At 38.8% G+C, this 22,944-nt stretch overlaps 1 protein-coding gene across 22 annotated transcripts in view; it reads left to right on the top strand.

The window, feature by feature from the left end:
• Positions 1-576: 576 nt before the first annotated feature.
• Positions 577-22,944, top strand: part of ANKRD26 (ankyrin repeat domain 26) — an 86,369-nt gene continuing 64,001 nt past the window's right edge. For 12 of the 22 annotated variants that reach the window (XR_015750265.1, XM_087969348.1, XM_087969347.1 and 9 more), the window contains exons 1-13: positions 577-1,158; positions 3,187-3,301; positions 3,519-3,692; positions 5,066-5,172; positions 7,772-7,909; positions 8,137-8,285; positions 14,949-14,982; positions 15,061-15,130; positions 16,943-17,003; positions 17,370-18,283; positions 19,937-20,030; positions 20,604-20,668; positions 22,708-22,810. Coding sequence is in view for 21 of the 22 variants with exons in the window: in XM_087969348.1 (XP_087825474.1) it covers positions 914-1,158; positions 3,187-3,301; positions 3,519-3,692; positions 5,066-5,172; positions 7,772-7,909; positions 8,137-8,285; positions 14,949-14,982; positions 15,061-15,130; positions 16,943-17,003; positions 17,370-18,283; positions 19,937-20,030; positions 20,604-20,668; positions 22,708-22,810 (2,269 nt within the window). In the remaining variant the exon portion in view is untranslated. Of the gene's footprint in view, positions 1,159-3,186; positions 3,302-3,518; positions 3,693-5,065; positions 5,173-7,771; positions 7,910-8,136; positions 8,286-14,948; positions 14,983-15,060; positions 15,131-16,942; positions 17,004-17,100; positions 17,295-17,369; positions 18,284-19,936; positions 20,031-20,603; positions 20,669-22,707; positions 22,811-22,944 lie in introns of all 22 variants that reach the window. The other 10 variants (XM_087969352.1, XM_087969349.1, XM_087969342.1 and 7 more) reach the window with 4 other exon arrangements.

Genomic DNA, 22,944 nt, shown 5'->3' with positions numbered 1-22,944 from the left:
ATAAGTATAAGTGTATACATAGTTGTGAATACATGAAATGGGTACATATAAGAAAAATAAAAGAAGAATAAGAGAAACAATAGGACAATAGGTAGGCACGTTGGTGCGCTTATGCACGCCCCCTACAGACCTCTTAGGAAAGGGGTGAGGTCAATAGTTTCTTTTATTTTTCTTATGTGTATCCACGTATTCATAACTATGTTTATACTTATAGCTATTATCTTGTAAGCAATTGACAAATCAAATCAAATAAAAATAAGAATAAACTGGATTCGGATAAAAGCGATTGATAGGACATTGAATGCTATGCTTGCAACTCTTCCGCACTGACAATCAGGCTCTGAGAAAATTGCAGTTGGCACTTGATCTTATCAAGTTTTCCGAGCAGCATGCAATAAGCTCGAAGCCAAGTACGGCAGGCTGGCTTGACAGCTGCCATAATAAGCCAAATCTCAACCGTTTCTGCGACCTCCTTCCCGAAAACGAAACTCCAGGACGCAGAAATGACGGGAGATTGCGCCTGCGCCGTCGTAAGCCACGTGGTCGCCCCCCCATGAAAACAAGTTTGAGCACGCAGGCGCAGTGCCGCCCCGGGGGGGGGAAGCCGTTGCCGTGGCTACCGCGCAACTCCGCCTTGGCCTGTGGCTCTTCCCTCGCTCTGACGCCGTAAAATCGATGCCCGCGGCTTCTGGGATGGGACGCCCCGTTTTCAACTGCCGTCTCCCGGCCGGAGTTTGCGGCCGGCCTTGACCGCGTTCAGGCAGGCAGGCAGGCAGGCAGGCAGGCATGGTGCACCCCAGCCGGTTCGTGAGGCCGGGAGAAGCGACTCGGTGTCGGCCAATGCCGCGACGCCCGTCGTCGTCGTCGTCGTGACTCGAAGTCCTCCTCCCCGTCCGCCTCCTCGACCCGGAGGATGAAGAAGGTGAAGAAAATCCTGGGGCTGGGGAGGAAGAAGAACGGGCGGCAGTCTCCGTTGCGGAGCCGCGTCGTGGCTTGCGCCTCAGCCCCGGGCGCTCTCCTCAGCAGCGGCGGCGACGGCTACGCCTCGCAGAACAAGGAGCTGAGTAAGCTGCACCGGGCGGCGGCCGAAGGAGACCTCGGGGAACTCCGGCACCTCCTGCAGAAGCACGACCTCAACGAACAGGACCAAGCTGGCAGGTGGGGACGGAGCAGGCCTTGAGCTCCTTTCCGGCCTCGTCTTCCCACGCAAACACCAGCTTCTCCTCTTTCCTCCCGCCACCCGCTTCAGGCCCGTCACGGATCCAAATCACGCCCACGTGGAGGGCTGTGTGGACGGCCTGGGGAGCAGCTGGGCTGGAAGGGCCTCTTGCTCAAGAGCCTTAGCGCTGAAGGTTGCTGGGGCAATTGAGGTTTCCCCCCCAGCGCTTCTTTCACTGTGTGGGAAGGCGACTTGATGACCTCTCGAGGGCACCCGGATGGAGGTCCTTAAAAGAACCCCTTCAAGAATAAATAACCATCCCGTGGTTGGAAGCTTCTAATGTTGTCAAATGCTCAGTCCTTTTGCAAGCCATAAAAATGAGACTTCTGGAAGTAAACTTCTGGGCTTCTGGAAGTAAACTTCATTTCTTTTCCCACTTATACCAGACACACTGTAACTAGGGCACACTGTACAGGGTAGTCCTTGACTTACAACTGTTCGTTTTAGTGGCCATTCACAGTTACGTCCGTGAAAAAAGTGACTTGTGGACCATTTTTCACACAACCACTGCAGCACCTCCTCCCATGGTCAAGGGATCAAAATTCAGCCGCTTGGCAACTGACTCATATTTATGATGATTGCAAGTGACCTGAAATCATTAGATCACCTTTTGTGACCTGACAACTAAAGGCCAGATTCACTGAACAACTGTGTTACTAACTTAACTACAGTTATCCCCTTAACTGTGGCAAGAAAGGTCATAAAATGGAGCAAAGCTTAGTTAACAAATGTCTCATTTAGAACATAAGTTTTGGGCTCAGTTGTGGTTGTAATTCAAAGATTACCTGTAACTAAAACCACATGCTTAATACTGCGTACCTACCTTCAAATGCCCTTCTTATAGTATGTCTCTAATATGACATCCTTCCTATTAACTACTATTCAAGTATCTTTTTTCATATATCACTTTTTTATATGCTGAACTCTGCTGCTGGTTCCTGTACAGGTAGTCCTTGACTTATGACCACAGTTGAGGTCAAAATTTCTGTTGCTATAAGTGAAACATTTCTTAAGTGAATTTTGCCCCATTTTACAATCTTCCTTGCCACAATAGTCAAGTGAATCACTGCTGCTGTTAATAACATGGTGTTAAGTGAATCTGGCTTCCCATTGACTTTGCTTGTCAGAAGGTTGCAAAAGTTGATCAGCTGACCCTGGGAGACTAACTGTCATAAATATGAGTCAGTTGCCAAGTATCTGAATTTTGATCACCTGATCACGGGGATGTTCCCACAGTTAGAAGTTTAAAAACTCATAAGTCAATTTTTTCAGTGCCATTGAAGTGTTATTAAATGCACTGTTGTCAGTTGATGACTTGCATAATGCTACTTGTATTATGTAAATAATGTCACAGTGAAAGCTATATGGAGGGCTAGGAATAATAGATGGTAATGCAGATGTCTTAAGAGTCCTGCAAACAGCTCAGTATGTAAGTTTGAATAGGAAGTTTTGCAGTTCTATTAGTTTTAAAAAGCATACCTTAATTAACAATGTTTGAATAAACCATCCTATAATGGGAATTTTCTCTTTCCTCCTTTCTATAGTTATCACATTAATATCTATCAGTGACTGGGAAATAGTGGCTGGATTATTTTAGAATTTGTAATACATGTTATTAGTTAATTTCAATTGTATCAAAATATTTGTATTTGAAATCAAGCAAATAATATTCACTTCTGTTGTATTTTAGGCTTTATTCTTTCTTGCAAAGTATAATTTACTTTTTTCAAGTAGGAAGAACTAATTAACTAAGTCTGCAATTTATATATTGTAGAGCTTTACCACTGGAGTATACAGAGCACGTGGGTATATTCTAGTGCCTCATATGTTGAACCCTAGTTTTGAAATACAGTTCAAACATACAAAATCAAAATGTTCTTAAGAAAAACAAAGGTGTACTTTACTTTTATACTTTTATTTTACTTATTGACTGAATATGCCTTCTTTTATAATATGGTTTCTTTTAGAACACCTTTGCATTTTGCCTGTGCTAATGGATATATAGACATTGTTACTTTCTTGGTGGACAACAAATGCCAACTAGATAACTGTGATAAAGAGAAGAGATCTCCATTAATGAAGGTATGCATTTAAAATAGTGCAAATTTACTAGTAGTATAAAGCCAAATTTCTATAACTTCTCTTTTAATTAAAACTATCAGTATAATAAATTGTTAATACTGCTTATAATCAAAAGGGACCAAGAAAAAGTGGTAGCTTTGTTTTGTTTAAATTATAGACAGTATTATCTAGGTATATGAAAGTAAGTTGGAGATCTAACAGCTTCTTAAATATTTAGGCGGTGGAATGCCAGCAAGAATTCTGTGCAATTTATCTGCTTGAACATGGAGCAGATCCTAATCTGAGGGACATAGACAACAACACTGCCCTCCACTTTGCTGCCTGTAATTCTAATGTATCTCTAGCAAAATACCTGCTTGAAAAGAAAGCTGACATTGAAGCACAAAATAAGGTAAAATTCCAGTAGTTTACTTAATATATTAAGTAGTTTTTGATTTTGTATAAGCCAATACATATTCTGTAATTCTTTTACAGGAAAAAAAACACTGCATTATTTACTGGGAGACTAATGTGTAATAAATAATAAGTATCTGTTGCATAATAAAATGGAACTGGAGACTCTTCATTACCTATCTTTCTTGAACAAGTTGACTACAATTTGCAATTTACCTTTAGGCTTCTTCTAGCTTTCACTTAGGGGTTTGTTTTGGGTATACTTAATCCTAATGTCAGGTTCAAATGTCATGTAAGCCAGGGGTCCCCAACCGCCGGTCCGCGGACCGGTACCGGGCCGCGGAACAAGCCTTACCGGGCCGCTGGTTGCTGGGCGCCGCCATCTTTTGGTAAAAAGCAATTTTTGTCAAAAAGATGAGCGCGCGCCGGCGCTGGTGAGCTTTTCCGGGTAGAAAGCCATTTCTACCCGAAAAGCTCACCAAGCGCTGGCGCCGCTTGATTTTTGACGAAAAATCACTTCCGTGACGCCACCGGAAGTGATTTTTCGTCAAAAGATGGCGGCGCCAGCTGACGCCGGAACCGGCGCGGCGCCAGCTGACGCCGAACCGGGCCGCGGCGTCCGAAAAGGTTGGGGATCCCTGATGTAAGCTACCCTCCCTACTGTCAAATAAAGTAGGAGGAACTTAATATACGTATGTTAAAGCATGTAGTTTATTTATCTCCGCTTATTTACCTTGTTATTATATGTTCTGTTATCAGATATGAGTCAGAGTGCTTTAGTCATGAATTAAATATGTACTTCCAAATATAAATCTTTGGAGTTTTTTTTTTCTTCTTTTCCATCAATTTGGATAACAAACACAAACTGCCCATTATCCCTCTGCAAACAAGATGTATTTGTTTTTTGTAGGGTTGTGAGAGTATCTTCAATAGGTATCTTAAATGGTACAAAACAAAGACCTCATTTGGTATAGTGGTTAAAAGCATCGGACTAGTAGCTGGGAGACTGAGTTCTAGTCCCTCCGTCTATCTGGGTGATTTTAACTCTCTCAGCCTTAGTAAGAAGCAAATAGCAACCACTTCCAAAAAACATTGCCAAGAAAACTGCATGCAGCTCCACTTTTTCCAATATAACATTTGTAGTTAATAATAGTCAAATCTGGAATATTGCACAAATGTTTGAAATTAGTACCAGGAGAAATATAGAAAATATTATTTCAGAGATGTTTAACTCACACAGAAGCCCATCTAGAAGCAGTTTGAAAGAAAGAAAACTTCTATCCTTTTTGTCTGGCTTGGGTACAGGACATTGCATTTCATTAATAATAAACAGAAGCTATGCATATATGTATTTCTTTTTTTATTTTGCAGGATGGATGCACACCGTTAATTGTTGCTGTGGCTGAAAATAATCGAGAAATGGTAGAGTTTCTTCTTCAACAAAAAGCATCTGTGCACGCCACAGATAAATTGGGAAGGTACAGTTTGGGTCATTTAGTTGATAACTTTTCCAGGGTTTTGGGATTGTTTTTAAGTGTTCATGCCCCTGAATTTAACAGATAATCAGTCTGCTTAGAACAACATTTTCTCAATATAAAAAAAAAATCTTTATCAATGGTTTGGTGCTATCGTTAACATTACACTGAAGTCTTATCCTAAAGTTTTGTTTCCAGCTGTATTATATGCTTTTGGGATCAAAAGATAAAACCTTGAAAATAAAGGATTTGTTAAAGTAGTTTACATTAAAAGAAAATACTGATGTTTCTGTTCAATGCCATTTTCAATTTGTTTTCAGTAAAAAAAAAAAAGCACATGACTAGCTTTTATATTTAGTTTATTTTTTTTGTTATAAACAAATCTTCATATTCTTTCTCCCCCCCCACACACACACCTATTTTTATGTATGTGTAGGAACTTTCTGTTAGCATTAATTTAATGATCCAGCAATGCATTTGTAATGGCAGTGTCTTTCTACTGGAAAACGTATTTTATAGATTCCTCTGAGAAAGGAAGAGATTAATTCTGTTAAAAGTTATTTTTAAAAGGCAGTTATTGTCCTAAGTCTTACACACAGAACAAAGAACACTTCATTTAATATAGATGTTCTGCTTTGGATATATTTTGCTTATTAAATATAAAACATTGGAACTTTTATACAGTACTCTTGTCCCTTCTCTATAAAGGAAATTGACACTGACCATTGATAGTCCAAAATGCAGTAAAGCACCAGGCTTCAATGGCATTCATCCAAAATTCCTGATAAACTCCAAAAGGGGCACATGGAATTGGATTAGTAAATTCCTCTCAGATGTAATTTCCAACAACTGCCTCCCACCAGAATTCAAAAAAGCTACGGTAAAATAATATCATTTCTAAAACCTGTCAAACCACAAGACAGAGTTGAAAGCTGCTGCCCAATTGGCTGCTTTAGCTGCTGCTACAACTCCTGGAAAGATTAATTATAAACTGGATAGGTCCCATAATAGATGAACATCTGCCTGTGGAGCAAACTGGCTTGCAATATGACTGTGGAGACCAGGTGCCAAGCTAACAGACTTACACTGAAGCAGGATTCCAACCATGCCTCAAAACCATGGCCATGTTTATAGACCTAACTGCGGCACAGTTTGGAAGGCCAGGTTGTTACACAAACTGTTTCATATTACTCCCTTCAAAAATATCAACTAATTATAACATGCTGAGTGATAGATCCTTTCAGATAAAAATGGGTGACAACATAATTAAGATCTCTCACAAGGCTCTGTAATGGCACTTAACACTATTCAGCTTATACAAATTGCAACAACAGGACACAAATTTGGATACGCTGATGATTTGGCCATAGCAGTACAAGAAAAACATGGAGGTGGTTGACTGCCTCCTATCCAAAGTTCTTAAAATCTTGGGAAAACTCTTCACTGATTGGAAGCTCACTCCTAGCACCAGTGAAATAACTATGTGCTTCCACCTTAACAACAAACTAGCATCTGAAGCCCCAAAGGTCTACTTAAACAACAATTTAGTCCCCTACAATCCCCATCCAAAGTACCTTGAGTAACTTTGTATTGGATTCTCCTACGTGATACACCTAGAGAATATGGCAACAAAAATCAGTAGTAGGAACAACATACTGCAGAAATTATGGGGAGCTAAATGGGGAGCTTCAGCTATCACCCTCAACCTATCAGCACTAGAGTTGATTTACTCTGCAACAAAATACTGTGTATGGCTTAACATCTGCCAAACTGATAAGTTAGATGCCAGATTCAACGACACCATAAGGATTATAAGCACATGTATTAAAATAACTCCAAATTTCTGGCTTCCTGTCCTGAGGAATATAACACTGCCAACTTTATGAAGGCAAGATGCATAAATGAGAGAATACAGAAAAATTAAGAGGAACTCACTCCTATTGGTGCATGCAGACCTTCCTCATTTATCAGCCAGAAGATACAAATCCAGGAAGCCCCCACTGGCACTTGCACAACATCTGCCAACAACTTTAACTTCTATTCCCAGTGGAAAGCCAAATGGGTCGCTGAATGCACAGAAATAGGAAGTCATAAATGACCCCACAAAAATGGTGCCAGGCTTTGAACTACCACATTGGCAGTGGACAATCCTGAACAGGATTTGCACCTCACATGGTATCTATCAAGACTCTCTCTATAAATGGGACATATTATCTTCCACTCGGTGTGACTGCAGGTCCCATGTCAGATGGTAAATCACATCATAACTAAGCTGGAACCATATACCGGTCCAGTATCTGATATATATTTTAATATAAAGGATGCTGTGCTTCAATGGTTAGATGGCCTAGACATTGGTATTTAAACACAGATCCATTTAACATTTACGTTTTATTGCATTTAATCTAGGTGAAATGTTAGTATATAGTCCATGTATGAGATGCCATACGCTAAATCAGTAAATAGATTGGAGCTTTGTATAATGTGAAAGCTCCCCTGTCTTTTTGCAAGATGGACTAATGCTGAGTAAATAGAGGATGTTAAAGTATAAGTGAAGGTTTGATGATATGTAGTAATTGAGGGAGGCATTCTTGTCTTTCAGAATTCCACTATTGATTGCTGCTTCTAATAAAAAACGTGACTTAACACATGTTCTCCTCCTTCATGGATCGAATGTTGCCCATAGAGATAAAAGTGGATGGTCAGCAAAAGATTATGCTATGATTAGTGATGATTCCATGTAAGTTGAAATGTTTGTCATTTCATTATCACATGGTTAACAAAACTATCCTATATGAAAATAAAAAGCATAACATGGATTAAGATTAGATAACATATTAGCAGGGTGTTAAAGCAGACAAACAACTAAATTATTGTTTTTTTATGTAATATTGTTCTTCTGTGTTGAGATTAATTTTGCTTTATTAAAATATGTCAATATTGAATAAAATATTTTTTTCCTTTTAGCCTTAAGCAGTATGTTGCTAAATATTCCAACTACAAAAATAGAGAAGAGGGCTCATTGGATGGTCAAAAAGTTCTGTCTATATTAAGCAGTCCAGAAAAAGATGGAGATACTGGTATTATACTTGGTGCTCCTGCTAAAAATAAAGAAGGTAAAGTTTTATATAGTATGAATGGCTGGTCAGTTAGTACAATTCTGGCCTTTCCCAAATGGAAGTAGACATTACTGCTATTGTTTGTAAAAAAAAAAAAACATTTATTTTGTGCTATAGGCTTGCAGAATATTTCCAAACACAACACAGAGGTGACAAAGATGCTTCAATAAGAAGCAGGTTGAATTTATGCTGTCCCAAAAATTCCATGGATGTTGCCACGCTATAGTGAAATTCTAGTGGCTTGTTATTTAAGCAACTGATTGGATAAGAATTGCTGGTGTATGACATAGCAAAGGAAACAGATGCATTTCCTTGACTCTTGGAAGCTCATGTCCAAAGCAGGTTTGGAATTTAAGCTAAAGCTTATGAATACCAAGGAAATCATGGAGCAAACTGTTTTCTAAGAAAAGACTTTGGAAATAGTTAGAAGAGGATGTTAATGAAGATTATGTTTTGGCAGAATGATGTAAAGTTAGCATAATGCGTTGCACATTATAATTGAAGCGCATATGTATCGAGCTTATATGCTTCTAAGGGAAGCATTATCAGCATTAATATATCTGTTTTGAATAGACCTGCTGGTTGCAAACTAGTCTTGACGTAGGACAACTAACAGGTCATAGCCAGGATGCCTATCAACAGGTAGCAATCCATGGATTTCCCTTGGCAACAGGGATGTCAGCCTCTTCTTAAAGAATAATAACAATTTTGTGAAGGAAAACAGTTCTGCAGATTCCTTGAGGAACTCTATAAGCAAGTCAAACAAAGATAAATTTGCTATTTTGGAGGGGAAGCCAATAAACAATTCTGGTCCGACCTAATAGTGGTGATTTGCCACATTTGCATTCCAGTCAGACTTATGAGAGCAATAGGATATTACCTAGGATAGCTGATGTACTGACATCCTGCTATTTATTTTTTCTTCATTTCTTGATGGAGCAGTGGTATTTCTCAAGACTTATGTCCCGATAATCAGCTTCTCAACTTGTTCTTAGGAGTTAAATGCCCATTTCAAGACTATTCCCCTAACAAACATTTTATTGTTGACAAAGTCTCACTCTGCTAAACAAATAATTCCCTCAACACTGTCCAACTCTTTACAAAGTCTGCACTACTATTACTATTAATCTTCGCATCACTCCTTATCACCCATCCCCTCCCACTTGTGACTGTATGACTGTAACTTTGTCACTTGTATCCTTACGATTTATATTGACTGTTTCCTGTTTACTAGGACTGTTTCCTAGTATTTGATTGCTTGTTGTACCCTATGACTATTATTGTGTGATGAATGTATCTTTTCTTTTATGTACACTGAGAGCATTTGCACCAAGGCAAATTCCTTGTGTGTCGAATTACACTTGGCCAATAAAGAATTCCACAAAGAATTCTGTCCTCATCTATCCTGAGGAATGGGGATAGACAAGAAAGCTTGGTTTGACGTTGAGTCAGCCTATGCTCAGCAATCAGTTGGCTGGATTTAGAAAAAGGTTTCCATCTACTTGGTATGGAGAGTTGCTGTTGTGTTTAATGTTTTAGCTAAGAGAAAATTAAATGGCTTGAATTGAAAATACTGTAGTGATATTCTTGTGTGGTCTGTGGATTAGCTTTCTTTTATAGGGAGGCTGAGAATGGGCTGAGAATTATTGATAAAGTTTTCTTTGAATTCTTAAGTTGGAAATTCTGAAATCGGTTTATGTCAGTTGAATATTTGAAGCAGTATGCTCCAAGTTCAGTTCAGTTTTCTAAGACAGTTTGCAAAAAAAGAAGTTTAATTATTACTCCTATTGTTAGGGATTATTGTGGTTCATCATAGTCAGCCTGAAGTTTAGACTGGATTTGGTGTTTTTATTCACTTGTTGAATGCTTCCCAGGTGTACCTGAGATAGACAGAATTTTTTTGATCATCAGAGGATATAAGCTATTCCAAGTAGTAAAGCTATCTTTTAGAATTGGTAGGTTATTATTGTTGTTTTTAATATTTGGTGACCTGTTTTTGTAGGGATTGAATGGGTGAATAGAACTCTTACTGATTCTAGGAAGAAAAGAAATGAGGGAGCAAGTTTTTTTTTAAAATGTTCCTTGCATTTTAAAAATCAAAATTTTGGGAGTTGCGTGGATTGGAAGGAAACAGTTTGAAATATTTCTGTAGAATGTTCTAGGTGGAACAGCTTTATTCTATACTCTGATTAAAACTTTTTGCTTTGTGCATATCTCTATTGCAAATATTAAAAACAAAAAAATGAATGGTTTCCATATTTGTAATAACTAGAATTTACAGAAATTTCCCATTTTCTATGAAATGGCAATTCTGAATATCGGTAAATACAAATTTGGGTATTAAAAAAGTGTCTATAACTAATATGAAGTTTGAATCAAAATTCAAACAAATAATAATAATATTCCATATAAGGTGGGATTTGGAGATCTAGTTGTAGTTTTCAGAGAATAAGCGGAAGATACCATTGGACAGAAAATCTAAATTATTCTTTTTTTAATGTGATTGCTACAATTACTGCTTTATAAGCTGATACATGTTTACGTTCTGAATTTTTATGGTCACAGGCTTTGTGCTAAACAGAAAAATAGATAGAAGTGCAGGAATTGCTCAACAAGTCAAGAAGGGATTTGAGAAAAGGAGTAACTATCTATAGAGATCAATTCTGTAATAATTTATTTAAATATTTAGTTTAGAATACGGATAGCCTTCTTGTATTCTTATTCCATTTAGAAAAGGTAGTGATAGAGGACAATATTTGTAGCCCAGGGTTGAAATGAGGAGTTAGTGCTCTCTGCGCTTGGTTGTTTTCTTGCAGATGTTTCACTACCCAAACTAGGTAACATCATCAGTGCTGGTGGGGAGTGGATTTGCTCTCAATTTATATGTGGCTTGCCCTGTCAGTGTTGGTGGGAGTGGAATTGGTGGCTATTTGGTTAGGCTGTTTACTGTTAGCTTGTTTGGCAAGTCCTTGATTGGAATATTGTTCTTGATTGTTGATCTGAAGTTAGTCTCGGTGTTAATATCTGCTCACCTGGTTATTGAATGCTGCTGCAGCATTGGTCTTTCTGTTGTCTTTTTGGCTTGTTGATTGTCTCTTGAATGGTATGTATATGTTATTTATGTCTATGTGTGTATCGATGGCCAATTTGTCAGTGCCAGCCTTCCAGAAATTCTCTAGCATTTTTTGGACTTGGCTTGGTGTAGGATGGTCACAGTTTTCTAGTTAAAACTATAGTTAAGTATGTCCGTGTGTTGTGAAATTGAGGAGTTTTCATCGTGTCTTCTGACTGCTAGTTGGTGTTCATGGATGCATTCTGCTAGTCTTTTGCTTGTTTATCCAATGTCATGTCAGTTGCAGTCATTACATTGTATGCTACAGATCCGTGATGGCGAACCTAGGGCATGCGTGTCAAAGGTGGCATGCAGAGTTCTCTCTGTGGGCATGCAAGCCGTCGCCTCAGCGCAGCTCCGCTGCACAGGCGCGCAGGCCAGCTGGTCTTTGGGTCTCTGCCATGCATGCACGGGGATGGGGCGCATGCGGGGGTGGGGGGCATGCATAGGGAATGAATGTGCAGGGGTGGCGTGCATGCATGGGGATGCGTGCGTATTGCATTTTGCGGGTGCCTGCACTCACTTTGGGTACTCGGCACCGAAAAGGTTAGCCATCACTGTTATAGATGACTCCTGTTTTTTCTTCTAAGGCTGCTGGATCTTTTGGTATACTTTGGATGTTTAGAGGGCTTTAGTTAATTTCTATGGTATGTGGATGCCACGTGATTGTAATAGTCTGTTGGTGCTTTTTGAGATGTTTTTGATGTAATTTATCCTTTTTACAGCTTGGATAGTGCTACATTGAGTTGAATAATCAGCACTTTTTGGTGAAGTTGTGTGGATATCCATTGTGTTGAAAGATATTGTACAGATGATATGTTTCCTTTTTCAGATGTTTAGAGTTGCTGCAATATGATTGTGCTTGTCTAAATAGTGTTTGCTTGTTTGTCCACCCATCTTAAGGTATTTCTGGGAGGCTTACAATCATAAAAGATAAAAATTATTCTGGCTGGATCGTGGCGAGCCTTAGATCTGTGGTGCCACCTTGGCACCGCCCTTTTGGTGTGCTCACAGAAAGTGTCAAGCACGCGGGGCCTGGCGTCCCTGGGGAATGTGTTCTGAGCGCTTCCCTTTCACCCATGACGCCAACGCTCACTGCCTCCTATGCGCATACCCAGGGGACAGGACTTAGGGAATGTCACAGATTTAGGGCTGGCCGTGATCCAGCCCGGAGGGCCAACATCAGGTTGCAGATCAACACCGTGCCCGCACCAGCATCTCCATACCCCACTCATCAGCCTTTTGTGTATGTGTGTGTATGCAGGGCAGATGTCTTGCAGCAGGGGCTCCTCAGCCACTGCGACCACCGGGCTAGCCCTCCAAGAAGCAGGCACAGCGGTGGCACCAGGAGCAGGCAGAGTAGGGGGAGGCACATGATGTGAACCACTGGACATGCCTGCTCCATCCCATATGACTGGAACAGGGCAGGTGGCTGCCCAGCGCATCCAGCAGGCCGGACTGCATGCCTCTCCTCTGCCCCCGGCTACTGCCTTTGCCGCGGGCTGAGACAAGGTGAGGTAGGGGGCGGCTGCTGCCAGGCACCATTGGCTCGCCTACACTGACCCATCTATTTTGTTTGTGGTTGGTCATCTTCTCGACCCCCTCATAGGTCTTGCCCTTGGAGTGCATTCCATTGCACACCCGAAGAACCTTGGCACCACTTTGGGCCGCTGCCACCACCAAGGCTGTCAGCGGCTGGTGCAAGTCCATTAGACCGCTGCCATCGCCACCCAGAGCCAAGGCCCTCCCAGCACGAAGGAGGCGAAGTGGCAAGCTAGAAAGGCTGAGTAGAGGTGGTAGACCACACCCAGGCCCAGCGGGCGAAAGGCGGCCTCCACGAGTGGGGAAAGCCAAATCCCCATCGGTGTTATGGCTGCCCAGGCCCAGCTGGGATCGCATGCCTCCCTCGCCGTCTCTGCTGGGCCTGGGTGGCCATGGTGCCGATGGGGATCCGGCTTTCCCCACTCGTGGTGGCCGCCTTTCGCCTGCTGGGCCTGGGTGTGCTCTACCACTTCTATTGGGCCTTTCTAGCTGGTCGCTTCGCCTCCTTCAGGCTGGGCGGGTCTGCTGAACGGCGACAGCCTGCAGCAAGGCTGAGGTGCATTGGGTGTGTGAGGGGAACGCACTCTATGTGCAAGCCAATGGCAAGACCTGTGAGGGGACTAAGGAGAAGATGACCAGCAATGATCCTCTAGGCCGTGCTGGCTGCCGCCTGTGTTGGTGGCCGCCTGGTGGTGCGGGCTCGAGCCAGAGGCAGTGAGGGCGCAACCTCTTGGAAACCATCACACAAAGGGCTTCAAGCTCTCAGGGGCGATGGTTTCCAGCTGCAGCTGCGCCACCCCCTGCCTCGCCTCACCTCATTCCGGGGATTGAGCCTCCCACCCATTGTCCCACCTGCCGGAGACCCCTGTTCCCTCCACGCCTCAGAGGCACCCCTCATGTGAGCAAAGTCAAGCTGGTCACATTCCCTGTCCACGCCCCTCCACCCTGCTCTGCCCCCGGAAGGACAAGCACAATAGCAATAGCACTTAGACTTATATACCGTTTTATAGTGCGCTACAGCCCTCTCTAAGCGGTTTACACATTGCCCCCAACAATTTGGGTCCTCATTTTACCCACCTCAGAAGGATGGAAGGGTGAGTCAACCTTGAGTCTAGTGAGATTCGATCTGTCAAATTGAAGGAGCTCAGCTGGTTGCAGCAGAAGTAGCTTTCAGTACTGCACTCTAACCACTGCACCACCAAGGCTCAGTCTATGTTTTAAATTATGTCTATGTATGGAATTAAAATGAGATTTTGTTTGCTTGTTTCTTTTGTTTTGTTGGACCCAGTTGCTCTGTTGCTGCAATTCTATGGATAAAAGACATTGTAGAATAAACCTGGCTGTTGGTATTGCAGTTGAAATCTGCTGACCCACAGAAAGGATTTAAAAGCTAAGCCTACGTGACATTTTCTTAGGAAATAGTTCACCTCTTTCTGTGATAGTTGGATGCTATTCTGGCCTTAACTTCTGAAAATTGCGGCAATCATTAAACGTATCAATGCTGATTGAGCCCTCGATGAAATTGAGTTTGACACCCCTGATCAACATCATATGCTTGGGTGCTTATTAATATAAAAATTGGGCTAAGACTGCTGAATGCTTATGGGTTTTTTTGTGCATGTTAGCCTTTTTCATATTTCACTCTTAGAATAACATGTCATTCTTTTATTTAACAAATAGAAAATTGCTATTGAAATGGAAATTCCATAAAACAAGCAGTAAAAGAGTTAAATCATGAACTTCTGTGCAAAGATGCAATTGACTGCAAATATTTATACCAAATATAACTTCCAGTTTAAAAATTGGAAAAGCTAACAATAAATACAAAAAATCTTATTAAATAATGTTTGCCAACTTTTTTTCACTATTAAGTTATTTTTTATTTTTAAGATATATTTCTTCATTTAAACTTCTGCAGTTTGATTTACCTTAATATAAAAAAGCTTTATAATTTTTTATCACTTGATTGCATTTTTATTTTTATTTGTGTTTGGATTTTTTTGCAGTTTTTGATAACCTCTCTTCTGGAGATTCTATCAGGTACGATTTAAATTTTGATTTAAATTCAGGAAGTTCTGGAAAAAGATAGATTCTTATTTATATGTATCTCTGTTTAAGCAATTCTGAAAAAACAGATGATGATAGCTGGCTTTCTTCAGAAGAGGAGGAACTAGGCTCCAGCCCCAAGGTAGGATTTTGTACAGTGAACACTCAAAACCTCTTAACAATGAGAAACATGTTATGATACTAATTAATACGTGTTTGGATATGAACTTCAATTTAGATCTTAAGTTTAATGCAATTCATACAGCTTGAGCTATGGTGGCGCAATGGTTAGAATGCAGTATTGTAGGTCAATTATGCTGACGGCCAATTGGTTGCACTTGGCAGTTCAATTCTCACTGGCTCAAGGTTGACTCAGTCTTCCATCTTTCCAAGGTCAATAAAACGAGGACCCAGATTGTTGTTCTGTGTGCGTGGCTTAGTTGGGTGTGACTTAGTGGGCATGGTCAACTCAACGTCACATGAAGGGGCGCTTCTCTTCGCCTGGCCTCTCGTGACAGTGGGGATGCTGCAACAGTCATAAGTGTGAAGAATGGTCATAAGTCACTTTTTTCAGTGCCACTGTAACTTTGAATGGTCACTAAATGAACTGTTGTAAGTCAAGGATTACGTGTACAAAAATACAAAAAGCTTCTTTACTTGCAATAATTAGATTAAAAATACCTGCAAGCCGGAGTTACAAATCAGGCAGGGTGCCAGAGCACCTTGGGGAATTAAAATAGTTAAAATACAATGATAACTCAGCAGCCAACTCTTGCTCATAAAGTGAAACCCTTTAGCAGAGAGGTCATTTAAGCTCTCCAGAAAGAGCACACCCAGGAAAAGCAATTCTTAGAACCATTTGCACCACTTAAAGATACCAGCTACTCATCTCACAAGATATTGTAAGGAAATCATCCAGATTTAATGAAAGGTCACATGCCACCCCTTCCCCGAAAGGCAGTAAAAAAATCGGTGCCAAGCTTGCATCCTGCCTCTTGGGAGTACACCCCAAAAGGGCAGTGCCAGATACTGTTAAAGCAGTGAAGGAAGACCCCCTCCCCAGATACAAAAAGAAACCATGAGGCAGGGAAAAAAATTCAAACACAATACAAATACTATTGCAAATCACAACAGTAGCTCTTGCTTGTTAAACCAATTACCAGAACAAAAAGACACAGGAACTAGCCAGATTTCTCAAACCAGTTTCTTTTCAGGAATAGAGATTAATCTTTTTCCTTCCAAACAAAGCTGAATAGGGAAAATTATCCCATCAATAAACACAGGATTAAATGTCACCAAGCACAGAATTAACCTTCACCAAAAACCACTTTTAGACCAAAACTCAGAAAGGGTATATAAACTCACGTTTGAATGTCAATCTTTCTAGCTAGCTAAGAAGAAGTATTTCTAGGGGAGTATTTCCTCCCAACAGCAGTGTAAAAAGGTTAAAACAACCCTTCCCCTTTCAGTATCAAGAAAAAAAGACCTTCAGAGACAGTAAGTCTAGGCATACTGTCAAGAATGTAATAAGGGTGGGAAAAAAAAACAAAAGGAGATTTCTTCTAACTACCAGTTCACCCAACTGCTTAGAAAGTTAACAAGGGGTTCTATAGAACCAGTCAGAATCAGTAGAATCCAACTCCTGGACTATTTATTCATAAATTCAATACTGCTTAATGTAGTATTCCAAACTAAAGCACCCCAGCCAGGTGGCTAGAATTAAAATAATATGTTATTATCAGTGCAGTATTACTATGGATAGAAGTTTGAACAGAAGTTCCACACTGTTTTAAGTTTGACTTCTTAGTTCATCCATTGTTTGCAGAATAAAATAGGAAAGGGGTGGGTTGATACATTAATAAGTCATGTTTTTTTTAGAGAAGAGCAAAATATAAAGATAGTATAGCAATGTTTGTTACAGTGAAAACTTCTGTCCTTCAATTTTTATTCTTAGAAACCAGAAAAACCAAGTTTGGCTCGGCTAATGAAAGTTCCATGGGACTTCTTGAAAAAATGTAAGTTGCGTGAACAAAATAAGTTATGGTTATATTTCTTATCTATAGAAAACGTTTACTGCATTTTAATTCTCTGTGTGTTTGTATTTTGATGCAGTAGATGAGAAAGATTGCACTATCCGAACAGAACCCTTAGGCAGTTCACAGCAAAATAAAGCAAATTATGATTTTGAAGAATGCAATGAATCCCTTCCTAAGCCTTTGTTCCAAGTCAAAACCTTCCCTCATTCTGTCCATTCCTCACCTGGCTCCTTTTCCAAATGTTCCCAGAGAACATTGCATTCTAAACAGGTAATAAGTTTTAATTCATCCATTGTATTTTATTATTTATTGTATGTTTTTATACCCACATGTGATTTTGTGAAGACAATGAAAACAAAAATCAATCAAAAGAAAATATTCAAAAAATAATACCAAAAAAAATTAACCACAATGAGCAAGAATTAAATGATTCCGATAGTTCTTTTGCAAGCAGCAAGGAAGAATTTCATGGGAAGCGGAAAGAAGAGGAGAAAAATTTAAATGATGATGATGATGAGGAGGAGGAGGAGGAGGAGGAGGAGGAGGAAGTAAAAGAAATGGAGGAGCACTTCAGTACAGAAAGGGAGCAAGAAAACATAAAAAATAATTGGACCAAGGCAGAAGATAAGGAAGATGAATATGTTGACAAATCAACAGGGAAAAAACATTCCAGAGAAAATGAACATGAGAGGGAAGCAAATCTGTTTAATAATGAAGTATGCAATGTACAAAATGAAAAGATGCAAGATGGTACTAATATTCCTGAAGCTTTTATTTCTGGTCATCCTGAATCTTCACGTGACCATACAATTACTAACAAGGTAAATAAAGAACGACCTGAACATTCGGTTGAAAAAGAATCTAGTTATGAAAATCAATTTCAGAAATTACAAAAACTCCCCGACACTGAGAATAATAATAAATTGCCCTATGAGAATCAAAAACAGTTTTGCAAAACTGTTTTTTCTTTGAAGAATGCTGAAAAAACTACAACGTTTACTTTCTCGACTAACTCTCATGAAAATGACATGGATTCCATTCTGGATGATACTGAAAGTCGTAATTCTGGATCAGAAGTAGAACTCAGAAATAATATAAGTACACAACAGAATATTAGGAATCCTGATTTTGCAGGATATCAGATTCCTGGAGAAAAGGAATATGTAGATTCAAAAAAACTGGAAGAAGCAATATATGAGCCAACAATATATAAACATAGTGAGGATGAAAATCTGAAAACTTCCCAATCTGATTTGAAAGTAAGTGAATCTATTGCAAAGGCAAAATGTTTTTAATAAAATTGCACTTCATAAATAAAAAACTGTATTTTAACAAGTTTGTTCATTAATGATATTTTAATGGCACAGGAGAAATAAAATTCATTACAAATCATTTAAAGCAGGGGTCCCCAACCCCCGGGCTTGTTCGAAACCTGGCTGCGGGAGAAATGGGCAAGCACATGTGTGTGAAGCTCCACTCACACGAGTGGTGGGCAGATGCACATATGAAGCCCCATTCGAACTAGCAGAGGGTGCTTGTGCTCGCGCATGAAGAGGGAGCGGAACTTCGCAAATGCAAGGGCTCTCCGCTTGCATGAGTGGAGCTTCATTCACAAGTGCAGTTATCAGCCGTGAGCACGAGTGGAGCTTTGCATGCGAGCACAAGGACCCTTCACTCGCTCACGATCTCCATTTCTGTGAGGGGAGGACATACATGCGCTCGGCTTGCACAAATTGATCTGTGCGTGTGCCTGCCACTCATAACGCTATTCCTCCTGTGTCAGGGCAGGCTGCCAAGATGGAAAAGTTGGGGAACCACTGATTTTAGAGCACAGAATCCAGATTAATGCATAGATTTGATAATATTCAAATGAAGCAAAAATACCCAAACGGACTTAATAGTTTTATATACAATTCAAGATGCTGATTTTTCATGAAGCCAAAATTACTTACAGCTAGGATTACCTGCTATTTCTTACTTCATTTATTTATTCATTCATTTATCAAACAAAAATTATAAATCTGAACAAACAAAATGAAAAAAACTAAAACATGACAGGGACAATAGGCACCTTAGTGCATTTACACATGCCCCTAGATTGCATACCCAGTTTTAAAAAATGGCTTCTAATTTTTTTCTCAAAATTAATTTTATAATTGCTAGCTTGTCTTTTAATTGTAAATTGCTTGGAAGATGATACAAAGAAAAGAAGGCCTACAGATTCATACTGTAACATAATTATGTATATTTATAGGTTAATTTGATTAATTGTTTTATTATTTTATTGATTAATAAAATGATGGTAATAATAACCACTATTTTGTTAATGGTAATAATAACTAAAATATATGTAACAAATAATAAGTGTACATAGTGAAAATGTATCATTTATGGTCTTGGTACTTTTAAATAAATGTTCAACTTTTCTAGTATTATAAAATATCACATTTTACATTACACTGAAGATGCTTTAGTTCAGCATTTCTTAAACTTTTTTCTCTGGTATTTAGGTTTCTTCGGGTATTTTCCCACATCTTAATATTTGTGCTTTTATTATAGCGATGTTTCAGCAGAATCTCATCTGCTATCCTCAGGCTTATGTTGGGTTCTTTTTAATCTTGTGTGTCAGCTTGGCAGCCGTTTTTTGCCAAGCCTGACACACAAGATTAAAAGAACCCAATAATTTTGATTTTTTTTTTTTTTTTTTTGGTCTTGGAGCACCTTAGTAGTTCTAGATCACTGCTCTAGTTTATTACAGTACATATGTGAATATATATTCCTGCAATATCCCAGACAGTTTATGACTCCCTGATAAAATCACATAGATTAAAGTTTGAGTCATACATTCTAAAAACTTCTTTAAACTAATAACAGGACATACAATAAAGACTGGATGTTGTCCTTTCTGTTAGGAGAAACCTTCAAAAGATGAAGAAGGTGGTGAACAGGATTTTGCCAATAAAAAAAGTATTGTTTGTAGACAGTCTTCGAATATCTCACCAAAAGGTAAAAAGTTTTAGTTATATTAACTAGTCTGCATCACATGCAAATTAGCAATAATAAAGTCACTTCTCATATTTATGCATTACGGTTTCATTAAGCTAATAGTTTAATAACTAAAATTCATGAAACCAATAATTAATTGCTTATTGCCATGAATTTTAATATAGTTTAATATAAGATTAAAATATATAAACAAAATTGTTTCTGGAAATAGCCTATTTGTAAATAAGTGATTTATTATGAACTGGACATCTGTTGGGATACTCTTGTTCTTTAGAGTATTATATTTCAGTTTTCACGCTCTGTGTTTAAAAACATCTTGTTTCTGAAAGTCTGTGTAAGGAGAGGGTTGTTTTCTTTTCTGAAAACAACTTTTTTTAATTTGCGGGCTGACCAAGAAGATTCAATTAATTTTGCTTTGGCTCCTTAGCAATATTTCAATTAAAGTAGTGTACATAGCTAATGGCAGAATGCAGCTATGAAAAGTATTGTTATTTAATTTGAATTGCCACAATCTCAGTTTTTGAATAATGAACACTGAGTATTTTGTAAAGAATTTACTATTTTATTTTATAGCTAAATCAGCTTTGGGCGAGGACAAAGATGAAGAGAAGTATACAGAATCTCCATGGGATTCAGAAGTAGGTTTTAAAATTTTCTTTGCTCTGAGTTCAAAGAAATCCTTCCATTTTGAAATCTGTTTTGATTTATTATTTCTTGTATTAATCAGTTTTACTTTCTAGTGTCTATGAATATGTAGTTACTGTAACTTGCTAAGCACAGAACATTTCTTATTAAATCAGAATAATTGTTTGAAGCTCCAAGGCGTTTAATTTGAGTTATTTTCCACACAATTACTTATAAGCTTTACTCATTTTGTATTAAAGTGGCCAATGACAAAAATATTTTCTCAGGAAAAATATTTTTAATATCAAACCCCATATTTGTATACAGAATTCTAGGAATTCATCTGTCTATATAGATAATGTTATATATTATATAGATAATATTTCCTATGTCATTGACCTCTCTGTCTCAACAGAAAGAGATACAAATATAATAATAATAAAACATAATTTAGCACAGGTAATGAGAAATTAGCATTTTTTTAAAAAATAAGTGACATAGACATGCTGTAGCTATACATTTGATTCTTAATATCAAAGTGAAGTGAAGTCCCTTACTTCAATAAAGATTTGAGTAAAGTATCCCCTTAAACCTGCATGCATAGCCCCATAGCACCCTTGTTACTAAAAGCAAAGTGAATTTATTACTTCACTTTCCTGCAAGCGCTGGTTGGTTTAGACAAATCAGCTTAAAGTGCCTCATTGAGACAGATTAACAGGGTTGGAAGGGATCTTGTAGGTCATCTTGTAGGTCTCTTTGCCACCGCCATAATCTCTTTGCCACCTCCATGACATTTCTTTGCTGAGGTGTCCAGTACAACTGTGGTCATAGAAATTATCAATGGTGTTTAATATTGCTTAGTTGAATATCCTGCCCATAGAATTAAATAAAGGAGTAATTTTCTAATTATATGAAATATAAATTAATATAATATAGGGTCCACAGTTGGAAATTTGTTATTATTGAAGGCTTCCTCTATAGTTTTGCATTATGAAATTGTCTTTATGCTTAAAAGCTATTTCAGTTATAAATATATACTTTTTGTGTTTAATAAAATGTTTTTCTTGTATGAGATTCTAGTGGCTTCTCTTATATGGCACATGAGAATAATGATAACTGATACTGACGATTTTGAAATACTAGTATTTCACTTTGCTTTTGGACCTGAGTTATAACCAACTCATTCTGGGATGCATTCTTAGTTGAAATAGGTGTGAGGTACTTCAAAAAAGATATTTGAAATGTAGTGCGTTGCACAGATCAGATTTTGTGAAAGTTTTTTTAATCACTTTATTTCCAGCTAACTTTCCTACTCTAGTAAATTAAAATGGGAACAGTTCCAATCCTTAATATGAATGTCTGTTCAAACATTTCAGTTGTAAGTAAATGGAAATTAACCAGGGGTGGGATTCTATCTGGTTGGACCAGTTCTATAGAACTGGTTGTTATGGTTCTGCACCACTGACTGGCCCCTCCCCTCCCCGCCCACTCCCTCCTTACCTGGCACGCCCGCCATCAAACATCTGCTAAATTGCTATTGCCGAACCTTCCTTAGGACTGAACCTTCAATTTTTCAGTGCAGACTGAGGTAGCCAATTGCAGAAAGGTAGATCTCTGAGTGATTCTGTGATTCTGCGAGCAACTCAACCTGCCTGCCTGTTTTGCCTGATTTTGGGGTAGAAGTTGCTCTTTTTTAAAATAAAAAATTAAATATTTACAATATTTACATACAAGCCACGCCCACCCAGTCACGAGACCACCAAACCACACCCAGTTAGCAAACCACGCCCACCCAGTCCCATGACCAAGCCACACCCACAAATTAGGCTACGCCCACAGAACAGGTTGTTAAAAAATTTGAATCCCACCCATGAACTTAACCATTTCTTAAAAACTAAACTTACAAATCAAAATGCTTTTATGTTCTCTGTAATTAAAAGCTTTCATAATATGTTCAGGAATATCTTTGTTTTCTGTAGAAAAATAAAGATAAACAAAATGAGTATATGACCATAGTTGTATGATGTTTCTCACATATGTGTATTTCCAATAGTGCACATCAGAAAGCCCCAGGAAGCCAACTATTAGTTCTTTGCCTACATCTCCTGCCAAAACTGGAATACACATGCACAGTATTATACAAGAACCATTTAATGGTAAATTCATCAAAAATTATTCTTTTTGTTATATCAACATATATAAATGTTTTAAATGTTCTTCCGTCATTTAGATATGGAAAATATAATTGAGTGGCTAAAGGATATGGTGGGGGGAGGGTTGGTGGATTTAT

Source organism: Notechis scutatus, chromosome 6 (assembly GCF_049901735.1).
Source record: "Notechis scutatus isolate UNSWTSFEM ecotype Mainland chromosome 6, rNotScu1.2, whole genome shotgun sequence".
NCBI lineage: Eukaryota > Metazoa > Chordata > Lepidosauria > Squamata > Elapidae > Notechis > Notechis scutatus.
This window is presented reverse-complemented; position numbering and strand designations above follow the sequence as displayed.